This window comes from Pocillopora damicornis, chromosome 3 (assembly GCF_964200805.1).
Source record: "Pocillopora damicornis chromosome 3, jaPocDami1.2, whole genome shotgun sequence".
Lineage (NCBI taxonomy): Eukaryota > Metazoa > Cnidaria > Anthozoa > Scleractinia > Pocilloporidae > Pocillopora > Pocillopora damicornis.
The window spans coordinates 11,672,768-11,696,656 of record NC_142672.1 but is presented as its reverse complement, the minus strand read 5'-3'; the positions used below and the strand labels follow the sequence as shown (position 1 = coordinate 11,696,656).

Here is a 23,889-nt window from a genome sequence, read left to right as displayed (position 1 = left end):
CAAAACCCTGTGTTTTTTTGTGTATAATGTTATTATGTTAAATATTGTTTACGCAATTCTCTTGTCACAGGCGGCCCAAGCTTACGTCTCGAGAAAAAGCCAACGATTAATTCATGAACGCGTCACGCGTTGTGTGACTCGGTGTTAAGTTACGAGAGGAACTGCACGTTATAAGGAATAGTATAGGGAAAGAAGTATGGTCGATTTACAACGATAAATATTTCGAAATATGAACATTTTTCTCGTAAAATCAATAAAACTTACTCATACCCTGTGTATCCGTTGTATTTTCTGGAGATTTCTGCCGTTTTAAGCTTGCTTTACCATTACTGTTATTCACGTCATCTACTTTTACAACGTTGGTAAAATCTGTACAGACATCACACCAACCAACTCGCACGCAAATTAAGAAGACTATATTGAAGGCTTGAAATAATATTGCGATCGATTTTCATCAAGAAGTGGGCCAGGAATATTCCACAATGGTGCAAATAATCGTGAAGGCGGATCGCAGAAAAGCGATTGCGTGACGCTCGGTAAGTATAGGAAATCGTATGAACGCGAGTGCATTTCGTGATTTATGGGCACGAGTGATGTTTTGAAAGTTCTCAAAATTGCACGAGCTGTAGGCGAGTGCAATTTGAGAACTTTCAAAACATCACGAGTGACCATAAATCACGAAATGCACGAGCAGGTTCATACGATTTTTTATTTATTATATTCTCGACAAAATTACTCCATCGCGCTACTCTGCAGGCCTTACGTACTACAAAAAACACTTCAATGGGTTCCAAAATGCTCACATGTTTTATTTGAACCAATCAAAAATGTAATGTTGTGACAGGTAAATCAAGCGTGAAGTTCTTGAAAGTTTCTCAGAAAATATTACAAGCCGAACTGTCAGCCATTTTTTTATAATTTGGTGTTCAAATTTGGCGCTTCCCCGGTGTTTCCATGGCAACTTCTCCGTATTGCACTCTATAACCTCTATTGCACTCTATAACCTATTTATGCATTCATCATTGACCAATCAGCAACGCGATATTTTGTTGAGTATATTATAAGCTGTAATAAGTATATAATAAGCTGTAAGTAAGCTTATATACCAGACGTAAAAACTCTTCAGATTCTTAGTCTGCATTTTGTACCCACTCTGCAGTCTGCAGTTGTTCGGGAGCGATAACGAAAACCTCCTAAATGCGACTAAACTGGAAAACACAAGCGATAACGAAAATCTCCCAAATGCGACTAAATGCCGCTAGAAAACTGCCACTAATTGCGACTAAAAAATGCGACTAAAAAATGCGACTAAAAAATGCGACTAAAAACTGCGACTAAAACTCCGACAACACACACGCGAGAAATCGTAAGCGTAACTTGCTTACGACTGATTAACGTTAAATGTCTCAACGCGCGCGAGCTAATTGCACGACACACCAGTCCGGTACTTTCTTCTTAACAGCAGTCTATATTTTGTATCCGGTCTGCAGTCTGCTGTCTGCATTTTGTACTAATAGGTATCCGTGGCACCAATACGGTTTATTTTTGGTTACATTTATTCGCAAAACACACATAATCTACCACAAAATACCTGTAAGTGAGGTAATTCGACATTTTCGTTCTTTCCCACATTAATATTCTTCTCTCCTTTTGTAAGAATGTAGACATCACTCACAATGTTTCAAGTAATCCACCCACCCTACAAAAAAGTAACTCTTGCATGCATAGCATGCCTATGTTTTGAAATAGGTGTATGCCCTTGGCCAGACTTGAGCGCACTATTTCAGTATACTAGTCCGACACCCGTAGTATCACTACACTTGATTCCAAGAATCCAGTACCATCCAGGTATCCCAGTTACCCTGCTCACAGGGTCTAGTTTGTTTTTCCTTTGAGGATTTTCGTATCTGCTCACGTTTCAATAACGTAAATTACGGCGCGTGGTAAGTTTACAAACCTTTGTTTGGTTCTTCTATTGCTATTTGCCGGCTCGCTTGTTCCGAAATTTCAATTTCAATTATCGGAAAAAAGCTAAAAAGAAATCCCGGAAAAGGTCGAACATAGTACAATTTGGCAGATGGCGTGACAGCTTCAGCTCAGCTCTATGCTCTATACTCTCATAGAGCACGCTCTTTCAACCAATGACAGCGCGCGTTATATCCGAACTTTATTATTATTAAATAAAGAATAATACATGGGTGCGCGTAGACATGGAATTTCCATAATCCGAAAATATTCCGACAAACGACCTTGGATTTAGAAAGGTGAAGGATTTGCCGTTCATTCATCAACCTGACCGAGTGGCGCGAAAGGCGAGTGACTTGTCAGCAGCAGATTGGCAATATCAAACACGTGAAAAAATATCGTATTGTTACGGCTTTTCTTAGGGTTGGAAATCCTTGTATAGCATCGTAGTTTATGTGATAAATAAAGAATAATACATGGGTGCGCGTAGCTATGGGAATTCTCTTCGAGTGTTTAAATCGATAGCTCACAAGTGAGCGCAGTGAACAAGTGAGATGTCGAGTTGAACACGCGAAGAGAATGGTCCCAGCATGCAACGCGCAAGGTTAAAGTGATTGACATTGGTAGAGATTGGCCTAACCCTATACCTCCCCCCTTAGTACCGAACTATCTGTTGAAACTGAATAACAAAGATAATCAGAGTAACGCCCACCGAATATTTTCCTATCAAAAGTCTGACGATAAGGGGTGGAGGCAAACGTTTCAAAGTCTCGATAGGGCATAACCCAAACAGAAACGACATTACTGGGATAAATGTCCTGAACAGTGTCAAAAAATTATTGTCCATAGTAAACTACAAGTCCAACCGGTTAGGAAGTCTGACTAGCCTTCCAGAACGTGTTTGTATCAGTGCCAATTCTCTGTAAACAGGCTGCTTTTGGCAAGTTTCTGAGGTAACACAAGGGGACTAAAATGCACCTGCTGAATGTCCTTCTCAGTCATTCACAGGCTGGTCACAAACAGAACTAGTGAGGGTGGCTTGGTTATCTGCTATGGCAGGGGTAGAGCGGCTTTCAGCTTTGACAAGGGCAGATCCATTGCGACGCATTGTGCCTTTCTCTGTCTCGATAAGGTAAGACCGTGGATGCTGGGTACGTCCTTGTACTTTCCCTGGTCTATCTTGATCCCCGATCCATACTGATTCACCAGTTGTCAAATCCGGAAGTTCCTGTACTTGACGTCGGCGGTGGAAGTTTCTCTTCTGGTTAGATCCGGAAATCTCTTCTTTCTTTGCAACTTCTTCACGCTCTCTGAGTAGATTTCTGGAAACCAAGGTACTAGGGAGTACAGGGAGCTGGGTTCGCAGTCTTCTCCCCATTAACAGCTCGCTGAGTGAAAGGCCATTTTTCAAGGGGGTGGACCTCCGGTGAGCAGAGCAAGGTTGGGATCTTCATTCTTCGTTAACAATCCCCTTGCGGTCCTTACAGCCCTTTCAACCTCTCCATTTCCTTGAAGGTATCTGGGAGAGCTGGTAATGTGGAAAAACCCATAACTGACAGCAAATTCTTGGAAGAATTCTACAATGAAGCATGGTCCGTTATCTGAAATCACTATATCTGGTATTCCATGGGTTACATAAAGCTCTTTGGATACTTTGACAACGCTCTCTGCAGTTTGGGATTTGTGTTGCTTGATTTCAATCCACCTCGATTAGTAATCAACCGTGGTGAGGTATGTTCGTACCCCATACTCAAACAGATCCATGCTTATTCTCTCCCAAGGACGACTGGGGAAGGAGGAAGGCATTAAGGGTTCCTTAGGTTCTAGTGTTTCCTTTGCACATGTGAAGTACGATTTGATCAAGTCTTCGATTGCTCAAGATAGCGCCGGCCACCAAACTGACATAAGAGCTCTGGCGCGACATTTGTTAATGCCGAGATGGCCACGATGGATGCAATCTATTACTTCCAGTCTTAAAAACTAGTGGAATGACAATGCGCTCGTCATGGAGGAGTAGATCATCGACTACTGCCAGGTATGCTCTGTGTTCCCAGTATGGACGGAGTAAAGGCTGTTGTGGCATGTACAATGGCCATCCCTCTTGACAAAACCTTCTGACCTGTGAACATTCGTCATCATTTTACTGGGCATTTCTAATCTCCTGAAAACGTTGAGCAGTTGCAGGAAGACTGTCCGTTACGCAGCTGGCAAAGGTTTCAACCTCTTTGGTAAACTGGATGTCACTAGAAGCTTCAGGGGTACATGAAGGAGCGCGCGAGAGTGCATTAGCAGAAATTTGACGTTTTTCAGGGACATGAAGGACGTAAGGGTTGTACCTGAGACGGAAGTTTAGTATTCGGGGCGGCATGTTGGATAATGCAGTTGTGGTCAAAAGGGGTACAAGGGGCTTGTGATCTGTTTCTAAAGAGAAGCTTGAGTCCGAGCACATATTCTTCAGGGCGTTCACATGCCCAGACTGAGGCAAGAGCTTCTTTCTCGATGACCGTATAGTTCTTTTCAGCATCACCGAGGGATCTTGAGATGTAGCAGATTGGACGGCACTGTCCATTGTCTTGAGTTTGAAAGAGAACTGCTCTAAGCCCAGTTGATGAGGCATCTGCTGCAATAAATGTTTGACGACTAGGGTCATAGTATGCAAGGACATCGGGTGATACAAGATCTCTTTAACCCGCTGAAAGGCTGTTTGCTGAGCCCCTCCCCAGTACCATGTAGTTTCTTTGCGAAGTAGTCAGCGTATGGGTTCATTTAGGTCAGCCAATCGCGGAATGAACTTTCCCAGCTGGTTAGCCATCCCCAAGAACCTCTGTAGCTCTGTTGTAGTAGAGGGGACTGGGAACTGGGAGCTGTGTAGTGACTCTTGTCTTTTCTGGATCAGCATGAACTCCTTGAGCATCAACGATGTGCCCCAAGAATCTCATTCTTCCTTGAGAACACTCGCACTTCTGTACGTTCAGTGTCAGGCCAGCTTCCTGGAGACGGAGCAGAACAGCCCGGACACGTACATCATGTTCAATCTGATTCCTACCATGGATAAGGATGTCGTCCATTCGGCATATTACCCAATCAAGACCCTCCAAGATAGCTGACATGGTCCGTTGGAAGATTTCGGGCGCAGAACTTATGCCAAAGAGTAATCCGTTGAAGTAGTAGCGACCGAATGGCGTGATGAAGGTTGTTAGTAGCTCTGAATGTTCGTCCAAGGGGATTTGCCAGAAACCACTGTTGGCATCCAATTTTGTGAACACGCGACATTCTCCCAGCGGGGCAAGGCTCTCATCAACGGAGCCCATGGGATGAATTTCTGCCTTGCTCAGCGGTGTTAAGTCCACACAAATCCATACTCGTCCGTTGGCTTTGGGTACAGGAATAATACCAGAGCACCACTCTGTGGGAACAATGACTGAGAAATGACGCCTTGCTTTAACATTGAGTCAATTTCATTCTTTACTTTGGGTAGCAATGGATGTAGAATCTTCCTTAGAGTGTAGACACACTCTGACTCGACTTCTGGATTGAGCTTGATTCGTTATTCGGTTTTCAATTTTCCCAGGTCTGTGAAAAGGTGAGGGAATTCTTCCTTGAGATTAGCAGCAGTGTGAAAGTGAAGGTTTACTCTTGAGTCCAGAAGCGACTCTGCAGCGTTCGAAGCAACGGCTCCATTTCATCCAACACTCGGCTTGTTTTGGTCCGTTCGCGCCATCAAACTTCGCAGGGAAAGGAAGTTGACTCGGCTGTTGCGGATTAATTCCATTTTCTTGTGCTCCCGAAGGCAACCCTGAGGTTTCTTGGTGTGATACTACTGCAGTGTCGGGCATTTCACGGGTTATCCCACCGCTGCCACCACGTATGATTCGAGATTAATTGAACAACAACACCTTTATTGAACATAGGCATGCTATGGATTACTTGAAACATTGTAAGTGATTTCTTCATTCTTACATGTACTTAATAGAAACGTTAGGTTCGGTACATGTAAAGATCGACGTTTGAACTAGGCCTTACCGAGCGTCACGCAATCGCTTTTCCGCGATCAGCTTTCACGATTATTTGCATTATTGTGGAAAATTCCTGGCCCATTTCTTAATGAAAATCGATCGTAATATAATTTCAAGCCTTCATATAGTCTTCTTACTTTGTGCGCAAGTTGGTTTGTGTGATGTCTGTACAGAATTTACGAACGTAATAAAAGTAGATGTAGATGTAAATGAGATGTCACTATTGAATATTAAACATGCGCAACATTCGAGAAACAATTGACAGCTTTGCACGTGGTCCGTACTATCATCTTTTTAAGCGGTATGTGTTTATTTTGTTGACAAAAAATGAGGCACCAAAACTGTTCCTTCGACTTGATTTTCGACGTTCGTAAATCACATCACATTAGCTTACCTCCGTAAATCATTCATTCCAGATAAAAAAATCAAATAAACATGCTAACGATGGTATCTGAATTCGTCCTTGGCCAAACACAAACGACTCCACAAGATCACTTTCTCCAGGCATCGAAAACATACACAAAATCGTCCATAGTTAATTTTAATCAGACATTCATCTAGAGATAGCACCAAGCAAACCAATCCAGAAAAATGTAATGGGCACACTCAACAAAACATTAATCTTGCAACACAGCTTGCCGTTAAAGAACTGCTCAAGTCAAATGTTTGGTGCAACTTATCAACGCCTCAAGCAATATTTGATTCAAAATTTTTCCACTCACTCTCGTCGGGAAGGAACAATAACCATGATCGTGCTACAGTGCACAGAACTCCATTTACTCTCGAACAACTATCCACCATTTTCACAGGATGAGTAACACGTTTACTATAGGTAATCTCATAATCTTTCATCTTTCCAGTAGTGTCGCATTTCTCATGAAGCACGGTAAATTACACGTTAAAAACACAGCTAACATTTCTCATTCTAATAGATGTTTCCATTCTACGAACCGCTCTCTCCGAATCCCCCATTACCTCGCTGAAATTTGAACACCTCTCAAACCAAAGAACAAAAACGACGCTCTGATTAGTGCGAGATACATATCCTAATGCGGCGATCTGATTGGTGCGAGATACATACCCTACACGATATGATTGGTGCGAGCAACATATCACTCTCTGTACGCTAACATAGATGTTATTTTTTTTTAATAGAAAAAAAATAACTCAAAAACGGCGGACCGTGTACACAGATGGTCCCAGCATGCAACGCGCACGGTTAACGTGATTGACATTGGGAGAGATTGGCCTAACCCTAAACCTGTCTGTAAGCGATACGGATTTTTCAGTGTTTTAGCAGCCATAATCCGGAAAAACTCCGACAAACTATCATAGATTGAGATGACGAAGGCTTTGCCGCTCATTCATCAACCTGACCGAGTGACGCGAAAGGCGAGTGACGTGTCAGCAGCTAATTGGCGGTATCAAACACACGTAAAAGAAATGTCGTTTTTTTTCGCGTGTGCTGTTACCACTTTTCTCAGGGCTGGAAATCCTTGTATAACATCGTAGTTTATATGATAACATCTTTTTTTTACCCTTAAGGTGGTACGATACAAAAAAAACGCAATTTTTGTTGAAAATGAGTCCATTTTTTTCTCATTTGATTTCACCTCTAAAGGCTTTTGTTTAATCGTCCCAAATGTCTTTTTGCGAATAATTTGTAATAAAATAGTAATAAAATGCAATTTCTAAGGCACTGTTGTTCCGTTGCCATGGAAACGTATTTTTAAATGCGTCCTTTTAGGGCCTAAAAGTGCGATTTCCATCCAGGCCAAAGCAAACTGATTGCATCTTGAGTAATCTATTGGGAGACTGGGGCCCAACAATGACTTTCAGCCTCGTTTTGATATGTTTCGGTGAACGGCCGTTATTATCAATCATTTAGTTCGGAATTTTCGCAAGTGAGAGAGCTTCAATCATCAAAATGGCGAAATTTTTGTCTCAGAGACGTAAGAAGCGTAAATTTTATGGAAATCGCTTTACAAATAGTTCAAGAATTAACGAAGAAGAGTCGATTGCTGTCGAAAGCACTTCGAGTGGGATACGTGAATCCGCAGATGGCATTTCACATGATCAAAGCGAAGCGAAGGAATCTTCGGCTTCGTATCGAAAGCTTCAATCAACTATATCAAAGGTCTGTTGAGCTGCACAATCTCAGGTACACTGAATTTTATGGGGATGGGGACAGTAAGAGTTTTTCCAGGATAAAGAATATTTATCAAGATGCTGGAATTTTAGTGGAAAAGAAAGAATGCATCAGTCACGTGCAGAAGAGGGTTGGAACTGCACTTCGCAAATTAAAGCGTGACAATCCAGGCCTTGGAGGCAAAGGGAAACTCACAGACAATCAAATCGATAAACTGCAGAACTATTATGGCATTGCCATAAGGTCCAATGTTGGAAATTTGGCTGGAATGAAGAAAGCTATCCATGCTAGCCTCATGCATTGTGCCTCAAGTGAGGCATGCCCACTTCATGACCACTGCCCAACAGGTAATGCAAGTTGGTGCAAGTATCAAAAGGACAAAGCCAACCATAAAAATCTCTTTAAGCATGGACCTGGCCTTTCTTTACCTGTTATTGCCAAGCTAAAGCCTGAATATATTCGACTTAGTGAGAACAACTTGCTGCAGAAGTGCTTACATGGCAAGATGCTTACATGGCAAAGGATTCCAAAAGAAATTTATGTTGGAAGAGAGACATTGGAATTAGGACTTTATGATGCTGTTTCTTATTTTAATATTGGTTCAATTAGTATAATTAAGCTTTTCCAAGCCCTTGGTATTCCTCCTGGAAAATATACCAAGGATGGGTTTCAGACTCCAAGACCAGCTTAGAGTTAATATTGCACAACATAAAAGCAAAGCTACTACCAAGAAGCGATACAAAGTGATTAGGGACCTTAAAAAACGAAAAGATGATCATAATAAGCAAACTGAAGGTGTCAGCTATGGCCTTGGTCAGTTTTGAACAGTTTAATTCATGGAAACTGTGTTTAAGTCTTGAAAAAATCAGTTTAGAAACTTTAAACCAGTTTTCTCTCAATTTTGAATTTTGTGAAACTACCGACACTCTAACAAAGATAACTTTCCAGGGTTTTATTCAATTCTTCTCATTTTTGGAGTGAGAGATCTCTGTATATTTTTGCATGCAATGAACTAGAAACATGTACTTAGGTGCATCTTTTGTTGTTAAATGACCAAAATGAGATTGCTTATCTTATCAATTCCTGAAAGTTGTTGTGTTTTCTCTAATATTTTCCATTCTATATGACTGAGAGGTGTTTTGGTAGTTCATTGCATGCAGGTGCATGTGAAGATCATTGTCTAAAAATTTTGTGAATTTTTAATCTAATGTTTAAGAGATATGACTGTTCTTGTTCGGGTGCCTACTGGGAGGCATCATTTGCTAATTCTCAGCAGCAATAATAAAATATCAAGACAAAAACTGCAAAAATATAGTTGTCTCCATGTGTCATTTCAGGTGACATAGATAACTTTTTGTAAAACAACATATGAAAAAATGTTGATTTTTTGAGGGTTGTACCACCTTAAGAAAACGTAATTAAAGGAGATCGGAAATCCAGTTTTGCTTTTTGTAGCCTGTGTATCCATTTACCTTTGGCTAATTGGAAATCTAACAAAAATGATAAAAACAATAAGTATACTTAAACATATATATTTACAGAGGGGCCTGTTAATGTTTGCTAATTAACACAATCATGCTATGTCAAACGTAATTTCTTCATGAATGATCCAATGATATTTAAAATGAATTTTCAGTGTTATAATTTCGTAAAATTTATTCAGCTTTCTCAATTTTCTCTTTTTCATTTTTTGCATCCGTGTAAACTACCAGGATGCCCACACTGAATCAGACAATAGGATTCCAATGTGAATAATAATTAAAGGGAGTCTTATGAGGCCTTGCTCAGCTTGTGTAAATGGAAGATGACCACATATCGTTGCTGCAATGGCCAGAGTTTTCTTATTAGCCAAGATAACAATTGATTTCAAAGCAGGCTTTTCCATTTTCAAGGCAATACTGGCCTTCCCTTCCGTTTATTCCCAAATTAATTGAGAAGACGGTTGCGGCCCAACTTGTGCAGTATATTAATGAGGACAATCTCAGTAAAAAACTACAATCTGCTTAGAAGAAACCAGGACGACATATTGCGAGCTGTGGACGACGGCTGCACCGTCATTTTGTTATTGCTTGATTTATCAGAAGTTTTGGGCATTGTTGACCGCCGTATACTACTCCACAGATTGAAGATGCAGTTTGGTATCAAGGGAAGGGTCCTCGCGTGGTTCAAAACCTACCTGGCTGGTCGGAGTCAGTTTGTCTGCTTGAATGGAACTGGTTCCGGCAGGTCTAATCTAATGCATGGTGTTCCCCAAGGTTCTATTCTTGGCCCTACTCTATATCTTTTGTATACGTCTCCTCTTGGTGAAGTTATAAGAAGACATAGTATGAATTTTCATTTCTACGCGGATGAATCTCGGGTTTATTTTTCGTTCGCATTTTTCGTTCGCATGTTTGCTGTTGCGACATAGATGTCTTTGAACAAACTTAAACTTAATGGTGACAAGACAAAGCTTTTGGTTAGATGATCGCAACATCGTCCAGTCTCTCAGCTCCTCTTTCACAGCGGTTGATGGTTCAGTCATAAATACCTCTCACTCTGCCAGCAATATAGGTGTTATTTTTGACAATAATTTGAACATGGAACGTCAAGTGGCTGCCATTTGTAAATCCGCCTTTTTTCACATTCGTAGTATTTCTCGAATTAGGAAGTTCTCGTCAGCTGAAAGCACCAAAATGTTAGTGCATGCCTTCGTAATGTGTAGATTGGACAACCATAACTCTCTTTTATATGGACTTCCGAAATACTGAATTCATAGACTTCAGTTAGTCCAGAACTGTGCGGTGCGTCTAATCTTAAGTGGTTCTAAATATGATTGTATTACTCCTTTACTTAGAGAACTACACTGGCTTCCCGTGGAGCAGAGGATTGTTTTTAAAACCCTACTGTTGATTTTCAAATCTTTAAATGATTTAAGTCCTTGCTATATTCGTGATTTGTTGCAAACTCACATGCCATCTAGGAAGTTCCAATCACCTAGATCGAGGTTAAAATTTTATGGTGATCGTGCTTTTTCGGTCTGCGCCCCTAAACTTTGGAATAATCTTCCAGAGCATATAAAATGTAGTTTAACTCTTACAACTTGTAAGCGCAACCTTAAAACTTATCTTTTTAAGCGCTATTTTAATTTGTAGTTTTGCTCTTGTATTTTTCGAATTTATTATTTACTAAGTTACAGCTTTAAACATTTTATTGTAGAGCGCCTTAGAGCTCTAGAATATGGTGCTACGGAAAGTTTGTATCATTATTATTATTATTATTCTTATTATTATTAAATCATGGAGGAAAATAACAATAATGAAGAGCAAGTGCATTGCTAAGCCCCATCCAAGTACAACAAAAATACTCCAAATAGAGATCATACTGAAGGCTTTTTGAACACTTGCTCGGCTAACCTTTAACCATGGAATCATTGCTAACAGTATCATGCTTATAGCTTTCAATGTGTTGGAGTATTTCGTGACAAATGTCTTCACGTGTGCTATGTAACACAGTCCTTTGCCAACCTATAAAATTCATGTCGTCAAAGGTTAATTTTAGTTAAGCTATAATTTAAGTGCATTCCCTAGTGACAAAACTTATAAATAGTGGACTAAGTATATGTTAAATAATTAATTTTACGAAAACTTACTCTGCAGAACATTGAATAGGTATTCCTCAACCAACTCTGGACAACCAGCCTCATCAAAATTTCCAAGCCGATTACGGTAATATGATGAAATGACTGAATGAAATGTTTGATTTAAGAACCAAGAAACATGATATCAGGTGCAGTGCTTAATCTTTTAAATATCCAATGCTTATGAATAATAACTAAATTAATATACAAATCTTGAATGAGTCAAAATAGTATTTAATGTATCTTGACACTCTTCTCCTCACACCAAATTACAATTAATCTGATTGCACATACCAATAATGGAAGGAGAACAGTCAGCACCAACTTAATCAAAAGTTTAACAGGATCCAGCCGGACATTCTCAAAATTTATTATCCAGGCCACAAGAGGAGGAACAGTGAATACAGCTGCCAAGTTATAAAACACGGTGAGCAGTACAGACAATGCTACGGCACCTCCAGCTTGAGCTGTCTGTTGCTTCATAGAAAAAAAAAGAAATAGTAAGTATCCAAAGTGCACTAGAATCCAAATTAATTAGCCTGTGTTTGAGTTCTGGTTATGCTTATCATGTTATCTTTTTATTGAAGCACGCCTTTTTACTCTCACAGTGCCTCTTTCCATTGAAGATGATAAATTCGTGGGTACTTTTTTAACTATCATTTAATCCTATCTTTGTCCGGCATGACTTAGAAAGAGGTACAAAATGATCGGAAATGTCTACGGGAAGAATCTTGTCGGGTTGAATGCAAAATCTTGAAGGGTACTTACGCGCTAAATGACACCTACAGCAAAATGTACGAAGGAAGTGTGACCCATTTTGTGATGTAGTTTGGTTTATCAGCGAAGTTGATAATGTGAATCGGCCACCGTAGAGAGAATCTAAAAATGACAGTTTTCGATCGTTAGAGCGAATTTATAATGGCTTATTCCAGGGTGCTAAAGCTTAGGGTTAACGCATGTCGGTTGACGAGTGAAAACCGCCAAATGAATGCAATGTCTATCGTTTATGGTCCTTTTCGAGAAGGACGAAAAAAACCGAGACCAAACTATAATGTGATGCAAGTGCTCAGGTCTTGTATCTGATTGGTTGCAAAAGTGGTGCAATGTGCTTTACTCAGTCACATAGCAAAGTAAAATCAAAAGCTATGCCAATCAGGCTTACTCTTTGCCCTCGATTCGATGACTGACTTAGCAATAGGCCGGAAAACCACTGAATAATGGCAAAGTTTTCTATCCTTGAACAGTTCTATTTTTCGAATTTAAGTAGACCTTAAATTCCTAATTTTGCCATTTTCTCAGAGAATTGATATTTAGCGAATAAGATTTGTAAATCCTATTCCTTGCGTTCATAAAAATTGTGATGATCGTCACATGATAGCACCTACCCGAAAGAACGTTCGACATCATGCGAAAATGCAAACCACATAATTTTCTGAAAAATGCCAACTTGTAGTTTCTCTTCTCGTCGTCCAGTTATTCAACTATCCTGTCTTCAAAAGTTGATGCTCCGTTTAAAAAGTTTTCTCTTTCACAAGCGGATTTCAATCGGATTTATATTAATGCTATGCAAACACACTGGTGGGCCATTTGTTTTCTGCTGTTTTAACAGAAAACAAAGCTAACCTTATTGTTTGTACCGTAACCAACCAACTGTTTCTTTTTATTCGTTAAGAGCAACGATTTGTTTTCATTTCTAAATGGTTTCATTCGCTCAACCAAAACTGCATTAGAGGAACCTGGTTCGTGAACTCTGTCTGCCGTTAGCCTCGCGTCAAGTTCAAATCGAACCAACTACTTTACAAAAACTCCACCAGCGCTCATTCAGGGCACCAGTTTTGATATGAACTTCCTGTGACTGAAATCTCACCATTAAGTCAATCGCTAACCACCTCTTCAATAATCATTGGGATTTGTTAAGATATCAGACTCCATTCATTTTTACTTATCCAACGCCAAGCGAAGCAGTGGCTCACTAACGCACCCAATAAATTACCCTACACGCGAAGGGAAACGGAGCGCTCCGCATAGTTTGATACGACTATAGTTTGAAGCCCAAACCTAACAACTCGCAATCCCTTGCGCTTTAAAACTGCAACGTAACAGATGGCAACGTTTACCAAAAATGATCGCCTGTTTCATGTGAGGGTCTTGAGTAGTTATTCATACCGGGGCATACTCCTAATGGACAATACCTATAGAACAAAAAAGATACTCGGGGATAGGGCGTTTGAAAATGCTGCGCCCAAAGTATGGAATCGACTCCCTTTAGAAATTAGACAATGTCAATCATTGAATATTTTTAAAGTTTTACTAAAGACACATCTTTTTAAATAAGCTTTTTATTAGTTCTTTTATTAACTCATATTCTACTTTTATTGTTTTCCGAAAATTGTAAATTATTATTATTATTATCATTATTTGGACTAGCCATTTATTACTTTAAGATTTTAGTGTTGTAATGCACACTCGATCATATCTTTATCGCATGCTAGACTGCGCAATATAAGAAATAAACATTATTATTATTATTATTATTATTATTATTATTATTATTCATACCAGAGGGTCTGGATGGGATTAAGTGACAACTGACAAATGACCAAAATTTAGCTGACAACTAACAAATCTCTGAAAATCTAACTGACAATTGACATTTGTGGTGGGCTTTTACTAACAGCTGACAAAAGACCGGATAGCCCAAAACATCCTAAAAACTGGATGTAAAATGATGACAGTTGATTTATTTTGTCCAGCAAAAGTACATTTTTTATTGCATATTAGTAGGAGTACGCCAGTGTCATATTTCGTTAATAAATACCACCTGGACCATCTACATCAAGGCCATATGTCACATATCGATTATACGATCTTTGATACCCAACTCAATCGTCAACTTACGCGATGGCCGTCAATGCTGGTATTTGGAAAGCTGTTGTAAGCTTTCATTGAATTGATTCGGAAAAGGCATTTGAGCGTCACAGAAGCAGCATTTCCATTATTGATGTAAACACTGTACTGCGCTGAAAAAGCACCTTATTTCGTTCCTTGGTCTAAAGGAGTTACCGGTATCCAGTAAATATGGCCTCGACAGGTGTGAGTGCCTTGCAGCCAGCACGCATGTTAATCAGCTCCAACAAATTTGTCCTTTTCTTAGTCATTTCTTGTCAAATACGCCACCAACATTTATCACAAAAGTATTTTAGGCCTGTTGAAGTCTAGTATTGCGAGAAGATGGTTATAACGTACACAAGAGCAGCGTTGAATGCCTTTTGCATTCCGTAATTGGTCAAGTACAGTTAAAAATGTATAGCATTTATTGCATGCGGAAAATCCCTTTCTCAGAGGGATTTTCCGCATGCAATAAAATAAGTACATTCAAAAGTTCATCTTGAATCATACCTTGATAGACGAACTTAACACCTTATACTATAGTCCTATGTATTTTACTGATTTTGCTAGATTTCTTTTATAAAATATTTTACAGGTCGTTGCACCAAAAAAAATAAACAAAAAGAAAAACTCATGAGTGCGATATATTAAGTATTTTTGCTCGCGAACGTGTAATACCTCGATTGAACTGAAAGTTTATACGATATACCGAATCATACCCCTCAATTTTCAAACTAGACGGCCAGTACCGTAAACAAAAATCTTTGACATAAAAAAGTGCTTCAATATTTTCCTGGCGTCTTATCTTTTCCCTAAAGCTCCCACTTTTCCTAAAGCTTGCTCTAGGAAAACTTAGTTTTCTCCCCTTGGAACAGCCAATGTCCGCGAGCAAATATCCGAGGATATTTTCAGGATAAATGCAGGCTATTGTTCAGTTGTCACCTCTACTCAATGTAGTTTTAATCCATGAAGGCAATAGACCGCACTTTCTGTCGGTTTACCGGCGTAATAATCCACTTGGGATGTCAACCTTTTAACCCCCAAGGAGTGACTAGCATCTAATTTCTCCTTACAATTTCATCCCTGAATTACACATTAAGGTCACGTTAAGGAAAACGATCATCAGCCGGAGAAGCTCTTGATTGTTAAAAAATTCTCCTTGTCAACATCTTAAGAAAAAAATTATGGAGAAAATGCAAACTGATTAGAGGGTGTAAAGATTTAACCGGAGGCAAATGATTTGCAAACTTTTCTTGATCTTACTTGTGTTCTCCCAACATCCCAATTGAGTTATCACGCCTTTACACCGATATAAAGTGCGGCCTATTGCTTTTCTAAATTTAACTTAAAATGTTTCAATATTCTATGAGTTTACCAATGCAATACACGGTAGGTTTTTTCTAGCAATCACGGGGCTCATAGAATCTCCGTCATCTTGAGCGTCCGCCCAAACCGTTTCCACATACATAAAGTATGAAGTGGTAATTGTGCTTGCTGGCTCAAGTTAATTTTTCCTGGGATCACGGGATTGCGGACATTTCTTGGAGAGGATTGCTTGAAAATGATATAGTTTACGCGTAAAGTGTCAGAAGAATTGAAAGGGAATCCGTATATAGATGGATCTACGCGGTGATTGAAAGCTAGGAGATAGGATATATTATTTTTACTGTCATGGAAGAAGACAGGAAATTCGACGTGGCTGTTGTGGGAGGAGGAGTTGTAGGTTGTTCCGTTCTACACGAGTTCACTTCTCTAGGACTTCGATGTGTTCTTTGCGAAAAAGAAGAGAACCTTGTCTGTGGCGCTAGCTCAGGAAACAGTGGAACTCTTCACACGGGATTTGATGCGCCGCTCGGTAGTTTAGAGTTACGATGCCTTCAATCGGCGCGAGAATTGAATGAAAGCTTTTTCTCGAAGCATAACATCCCTTACAGGAAATCTGGAGGCTTTATTGTAGCATGGAACGAAGAGGATCTGGAAAAATTGCCGAAAATTGTCGCTATTTCTCACGAAGCTGGTGTTTCAGACATAAGGCAGATAACAGCTCAAGAACTTCTTGAGAAAGAACCGCACTTGAATAGAAATGCTCTTGGTGCCGTGCATGTGCCTGGAGAGAGCATTGTGGATCCGTGGAGAATTCCCGTCACGTTGGCAAACTTAGCACTGGCGCAGAACGCAACCATTTTAACCAACTGTCATGTGACTAGTGGGAAAAGACAAGGGAAGGATTGGCAGCTGTCAACATCTAAAGGGCCAGTCACTGCTTCAGTTGTAGTCAATTGTGCTGGTTTATATGGTGATGAGCTAGAAACAATACATAGACAAAGCCCATTTACCATCAAACCACGGAAAGGACAGTATGCTGTGTTCGACAAGTCCGCAGGCAAACTTTTGAACTCAATTATATTTCCTGTACCTACACCAAAAACTAAAGGGGTTCTTCTTTTTCCTACAGTCTATGATAACATAATAGTGGGGCCCACAGCCGAAGACCAATTAGATCGCTGCAATGCAGAGATTGACAAGACAGTCATTGACACTTTAATATATCGGGCACAGACCATTCTTCCATCTCTCAAAGAACATTCTGTCATAGGGACATATGCAGGTCTGCGGCCTGTAACAGAGTTCAAAGACTACTGCATTGAGTGTCAACCAGACAAAGCATGGATCACAGTGGGTGGCATTCGGTCAACTGGTTTGTCTGCTTGTCTTGGGATAGCTAAACATGCGGCGGCTTTTTTACCTTCTCTTGGTTTTGAAAATTGTAATAGTTCACCTGAAAATGGTTTGACAAGGGCTGAACGAAAATGGAAAATAACTCATCCAATTGCAAAGTTTGGGTTGTTAACTGGCGAGAAAATAGACCCTTAAATTAAATTTTGTATAATTAATATATCACTTTGTTTGACAGCATGTATGGGATCAATTAGCAGAACTACTGTCGCTGTGGACATTAGAAGAACATAGAAAAGGTTCAATCCCCTAGTCTTTTCAAGCTGATCAATTTTCATACAAATATAAGTTAGAAATACAAAATTCAGCTTAGTGAATCACCAAACCTCAAAAAATATAAATAAATAAATAAAATTTATTGAAAACAAATTATGCATGGTTGTGATACTTCCATTAATTTTTTAACTAACATTGATAAAATGATAATAGAATGGAATTATTTATCTCTATAAATGAAATTGATCTGACGTGTTTTATCATAAGAACAGAAAATTATATAACCAGACCATAAAAGTGGTGTTTTCCAATAGACTGTTCAGCTATTTCAAAATTGAAAGTACATAATTTGATTGCTTGCTTTTAGACAAACATATGTGGAAGACTCTGCAATAAATTAAGTTGGTCATTATGTATTTAAATTATTTTTCAAACGTATAATTATTTGTTCTGATGTAGGGCGAAGAAGCTTCAGGCTTCTTTTCTCTATTAAGGATTCTCCAGGCCTTAGTTTTAAGAGTGAATTCTTACTCTCATACATACTTAGATGAAATGAGAAGGCAAAGTTGAATGGAAAAATAAATACCGGTAATCAATTGATTAAATAATTAAAGACCTTTTCTAAACATACAAGAGACACACTTGAAGACATACCCCACCACCAGATTACTAAATATGAAAAAAAAAAAAAAAAAACCCAGTTTAGTCGAACTCCTCCTTGTTAACCAATCAACCCCTAAGAATAACTAACATCTAATTTTGTCCTTCTAATATCACTCCTGGATCACACATAAAAGGAAGTGATCACCAATTAAAGACTCACTGGAATTTTAACAAATTATCCCTTGCAGCACTTTAGGAAATGTATATATATGAACAGTACTGTGACTAAGCATACTGATGTTAGGGTGTAAACAGTTAACCTTTTAACTACCAGAGGAGATTTATTATCCAGTGAACAGGTAATGAGAATACTCAAACTTACCAGGTAGAAGTTCTTATCTTGATTTAACAACAAACTCTCAAAACTAATTAACAAGGAAAAGTGCAGCAGCCAAGAGAAAGAATAAACAATCTTTTGAGGGATCAAAGGGTTAATAACAGCAACAGGCCTGAGTCAAGTGATTTGTTAATCGCTGGTATGATTACCAACAGAACTGGACTACACAAAGTTCTGTTACCAATTAATCAAAACTGACAAAATTCAAGAAAGAAATTAGACTGATGAAATGTCTTCATTAAAAAAAAAAACAACTGATAATTTCAGGAAATGCACAACAACAGTCCACACATGACACGTACTGTTCACATACACAAGCAGCGTACACATCACGCTTGTCCAATTACAAGCATGATGTGTACGCTGTCCTATTAGTTCTCAAATCGGGCTAATGATAGCTAACCACATTCGAGAATTTTGTTACAGTTTTGATTAATCACAAAATATACTTCTTCCCCTTTCTCACTGACACATGTACTACACCTGTGCCAAGTACCAAGTGATTTACTGATGTCAAGATAAATAAGTCTAGAAATGAAGACCACACTAAACTAGCTCAATTCAGGGTAATAGTTTACTTCAGAGCTACTGTTCTTCCTTGAATAAGCACCCAGGCACTTATTTGAGGCAAAAAAAAGAGTGATACTTATTAGGAGGGTACTTATTATTCTCCTAAAAAGTGGCAATAAAAACAGGTTTTCCTTGTATCCCTATTATCTAAGAAAAAGAGGGAGGAGGGGGGATGGGGGTATTTATTCAAGAGAGGTGTTTGTTTGATATTATGGCCTAGAGGGTGGGTGCTAATTTGGGGAGGGTGCTTAATAGAGCACAGCCATTATTTGAGGAAAAATGGGATATGACTTTGGTCATTAAACAGATGAAACATGTAACTGTTGATTTGCATCACAACATAAATGATCCAGCTCATCATTAGTTGTTTGATTAGTAGTCTCATCTCCTTTTAACGCCATGTTGCCAGGGTCAGCTTTCTCTTTTTCTTTCTTAGCATCCCGTGCAAACCACCAAGATGCCCACACTGAATCAGCCACAAGAATTCCAAGGTGAATTAAAATCATTGGCAAGCTTAGCAAGCCTTGTTCAGCTTGCGTAAATGGAAGATAACCAGCTATTGATACTGCGACTGCCAGGGATTTTTGACTGGCCATTATCACAACTGACTTAAGAGTAGATTTTTCCAGTTTCAGTAGAAAACATGGAAAAATGACAATGATGATAAAAAGAAGGTGCATTGCTAGGCCCCATCCAATAACAGCAAAAACACTTCCAACAGAGAATCCGGTGAAGGCTTTTTGTGCACTTGCTTGGCTGACCTTTAGCCAAGGAATCATAGTCAATAGTATGATGCTGATCACTTTCAGTGTATTGGAATATTTCTTCACACATGGCTTCACATGGGGTATATATCTCAAACCTTTGCCAACCTATAAAGAAGAAAAAAAAATTGAAAAAATTTATCTCAGTGCCAGTAGCAAATGCCACTAACCCTAACTTCTGTGAGGAACCAAGACAGAAGTACTCCTCACAATACAAATACAATACGAAGGCAAGTGATGCGAATGAAGAAAAATATCAATTAGGGGGTTATTAGTTGATCCAATGCTAAATTCTCTGAACTAACATGATAAGAACTGTATGGCATTCAGTAACGAGACTAGAAATGAGATCTTGGGAGTGAGAAGATTAAATGTTTGTCTGTGTACAAAAATATAAAGGAGCACATGCTAGGCCTTGGTTACCTTCAAAGCTAGATAAACCTTAATTGCTTGTTTCAGATTTACCACTTTCCTCCCTCAACAAAAACCCTTGTATCTGGTTCAAATACTTTGTAACATCTGGGCATCTTTTTGTCTCGAAAAAGAAATTGTTTATTTGATCATTTGTAATTACAGGAGTCACAAAACTCGACATATCTTCATCTTACAGATAGTGAAAGCAATGCAAACAACTAGTTGAATCATGCAACTGTTCTGCAGTCTATGAATTTTAACTTCTTCCGTTACATTCATTAAATCTGCAAACCAGAGTAGCATCAAACTATGTCTGTTCTGCAGTCCTTTGTTGTAATCTTTTGGCTGTATAATGAATTTGTTATTGACAAAGCCTGTTAATCCATTCACTCCCATGATCTCAATGTTAACTCTCCTTATTATCTAAGGGTGGCAAAGGGGTTCTACCTGTGTGTGATTAAGGCCAAATTAATATGTGACGTGCAAATTTAACAGAAAGGCCAGTGAGATTTGTGAATTTATGAACCAGAATCAAGTTTAATTTGCCTCCTGAAATATATGTGACCCATAGACTTTTCATATCATTTCACAAAAAAACCTCAGTATTTCCCTGAAACCTTGTACACAAGATGAGAATTTGAAATTTTTCCCCTTATATACATGAAACATGCATTTTTCCAAAAATTCAGGCGTGAAACGAGATCAGGATACCTGCTTTGCCACCCTCCTATCTGTCACTTGGTTCTTTTAACTTTAGCACCAAGAATTTCATGTATTGAATCTTGCATTATTACACTCTTGCTACAACACTTACCAATAATGGAAGAAGCACTGTCAGCAACAGTTTAATCAAAAATGTTACTAGATCCAGCCTAACATTCTCAAAATTTATTATCCAGGCCACAAGAGGAGGAACGGTGAATACAGCGGCCAAGTTACAAAACACTGTGAGCAGCACTGACAGTGCTACAGCACCTCCAGCTTGTGCTGTCTGTTGAAGAAAAAATTGTATATCTAAAACTTAGACACTTAAATTATAACCAATATCATAATCCTAATTTATTTTGGAATCATTATGTCAATAATTTTTAAAGCAAGCAAGCAAGATAGTTGCGTCCCTGCCTATTTTAATTTGCGAAAACTGCAAGCATATGAATCTTGTCGGAAACAGAATAATAGCATAGATATCAAATAGCGATTGTGAAATGTTTGTTTGAATCTTACAAAAGTGGAGAACATTTCACAGAGTGATGTTAACTTGGCTTGTTTATTTCACATGCACTTCAAAAGTGTTTCACATGTAAGATAGTTGTTTTCCAACCTATTTTAATGTGTGAAAACTGTCAGCATATGAATCTTACAAAAGTGGGACACTTGCATTTTAAAGAGAGAAGTTGCCTTGGCTCATTTGTTTCACATGCACTTCAAAAATGTTTCACGCGTTGATCACATGTTTGTTCTGTTGGTGTCTTTATCAAATGTTCATTCAGTCCACGCTAGATTAAAGACACTCTTAAGAACAATTCTATACCCCTTGGTGGAGAGAGGTAGTGTGAGTGTTTTGCCCAAAAACCCAATACATTTACGCGGCCAGGTTTCAAACCTGGACCTCTTGACCCACAGGGCAGGAAAAACTTAAAGGTTATAAAATATTCTGTGTAACTGGTTATTGACATCTTTGACAAAATGTTGGACAGGGTCAGGTCAGAAAATAAATAACTAAATAATAATAATAACAATAATAATAATAATAATAATAATAATAATAAAAATAATAAAAACCCTACTATTCTGCAGGTGTTGTGTATGTGTGTGTGGGGGGATAAATGGAAAAAAATTAAACTTTCCTAAGCTCGCCAAATTCCCTATCGCTCCATGACACGTTTTAAACTTACCAAGATAACGCCAGACGAGATCGTACACGGCACGATGAAATAAATCTGCATTCCTATTTGAAAAAAAACTGGACCAAGTACTGAACTACCCTCTGAGTGTCCTCCAGTGGACGGGGAACTTCCATTTATTTCAACGCCGTTTGTCGTGGCATGACCCTTTGTGACAGTGTATGGCAACAATCCAGTTAAATGTCCGCCAATAATCGGCGTAATCAACAAAATACAAATAACACCCCAGATCATAGCCTTGAACGCTTTAAAAGCGTCTTTCACTTCTCCTGTTTTAAGTTTGATTCCACTGTGAAGAAAGATTCCAACGACACAGACATAGTGGGTCGGTAGTTCGCTGAAGAAGACGCCGGGTTCTGGAACCAAAATTCCTAAAGCTACGAAAAAGACTAAGCTTATAGACAAAAAATTCTTAAAAACCACTGCCTTCACTCTAGTCAATAACTTCGGTCGTTTTTCCGATATTTCTTCTGGAGAACCTTCACTCTCAGGAAGATTCAATGCCGCCATTGTCGGATTCATATGACGCAACTTAATACGCGCGCCTATGAACGTCATCAACAAAACGAATGCGTGACTTCTATTGCGTGACGCACGACGTACGCACACAACAACTGAAACATTTACTCGTGGAAGGTAAACTGTCGGGGACTTACGAAAAGTTATTATATGATCTCTCTCCTGTGACCTTCAGTGGTTGATTCACCACAAATGGCTACGCTTTTCAAAAGTCCGGATCAGCCCCTCCTTCCAGGTAAACCGGTAACCCCTCTCGAGACCCGAATTTACCTGGCAGGAAGGTTTGAAATTCCCTCGTTTTTTTTGTAACTCGGGCTAACGTGATATTGTACAGTGTAGTGTTGCAGCGCAAAAGGCTGATCTGCGATTGGAAAAAGGAGGCTTTACTCTCTGTCCTCCAACTGCGTCTAATAGTGATACGCCGGAAAAAAAAACCCAGATTGCAGGTTAACATGAACCCAAAAGCTAACCCAGGCTAGTGCGCATACAACATCAAGAAGTACAGAAGCACGCCACGAGCGCTACAATATTCAGGTGGCGAAAACTGGTGAGTACTCTCTGTTTGACACAGTGTGATACCCCCTTGGGAAAATCGTGGCTGCGCCCTCGTCTATTTATAGCAGTCTTTCTGATGATTCAAACCGTACTACGGGTCAATCCGGGCTTGTGCGAGGAGGACTTTTAAGGTCTACATCTAAGCATACGCTCGTTGACTAGACCGTATTCAGCTGTACTGGCCGGTTCCAAATATTGTACAAAAACTCGACATAATGCTGAAAACTTTTCACAACAGAATGAACTCGAGCGGTTCACGTGATTTTTAGTGCATTACATAATCACTTTCTATTTACGCTACACCAAAGATCCATGGTGACCATCGATCAAAACGATTTTCAAAGGTTCAGAAAATGATCATGCTCTCTTCAATTTGACCGTTTTGGTCAATCACTTTGGCGGTAAAACAAAGCTTGATGATTTCAAAGTATTTTGTAAATTAATATCTTGTATTTACCCTGAGGAAAACGTAATTAAAGGAGATTGGAAATCCAGTTTTGATTTCTTTAACCTGGTTATCCATTTACCTTTGGCCAAATAAGAACAAGAAATTTTTAACAAAAATGATTAAAA

At 39.1% G+C, this 23,889-nt stretch overlaps 2 protein-coding genes across 2 annotated transcripts; one reads left to right on the top strand and one right to left on the bottom strand.

Annotated features, from left to right (window-relative positions):
* Positions 1–16,135: 16,135 nt before the first annotated feature.
* On the top strand, positions 16,136–18,198 carry LOC113667044 (uncharacterized). Its single transcript, XM_027182837.2, has one exon. It carries the CDS (start codon positions 16,310–16,312, stop codon positions 17,510–17,512), a length of 1,203 nt encoding a protein of 400 aa, XP_027038638.2. The 5' UTR covers positions 16,136–16,309; the 3' UTR covers positions 17,513–18,198.
* LOC113667089 (uncharacterized) lies at positions 17,710–23,833 on the bottom strand. The gene is made up of 3 exons (XM_027182890.2): positions 22,234–23,833; positions 21,153–21,329; positions 17,710–20,032 (listed from the first exon to the last, which is right to left on the bottom strand). Exons 1-3 carry the CDS (start codon positions 22,798–22,800, stop codon positions 19,460–19,462), a joined length of 1,317 nt encoding a protein of 438 aa, XP_027038691.2. The 5' UTR covers positions 22,801–23,833; the 3' UTR covers positions 17,710–19,459.
* Positions 23,834–23,889: the final 56 nt, after the last annotated feature.

Excerpts from the sequence above, each read along its gene's own strand:
- LOC113667044 (XM_027182837.2), top strand. The coding sequence starts at position 16,310 with ATGGAAGAAGACAGGAAATTCGACGTGGCTGTTGTGGGAGGAGGAGTT.
- LOC113667089 (XM_027182890.2), bottom strand. The coding sequence starts at position 22,800 with ATGACGTTCATAGGCGCGCGTATTAAGTTGCGTCATATGAATCCGACA. Across the intron at positions 21,330-22,233 it reads TCTCGTCTGGCGTTATCTTG|ACAGCACAAGCTGGAGGTGC; the intron begins GTAAGTTTAAAA and ends TTTCTTCAACAG. Across the intron at positions 20,033-21,152 it reads CAGTGCTTCTTCCATTATTG|GTTGGCAAAGGTTTGAGATA; the intron begins GTAAGTGTTGTA and ends TCTTCTTTATAG.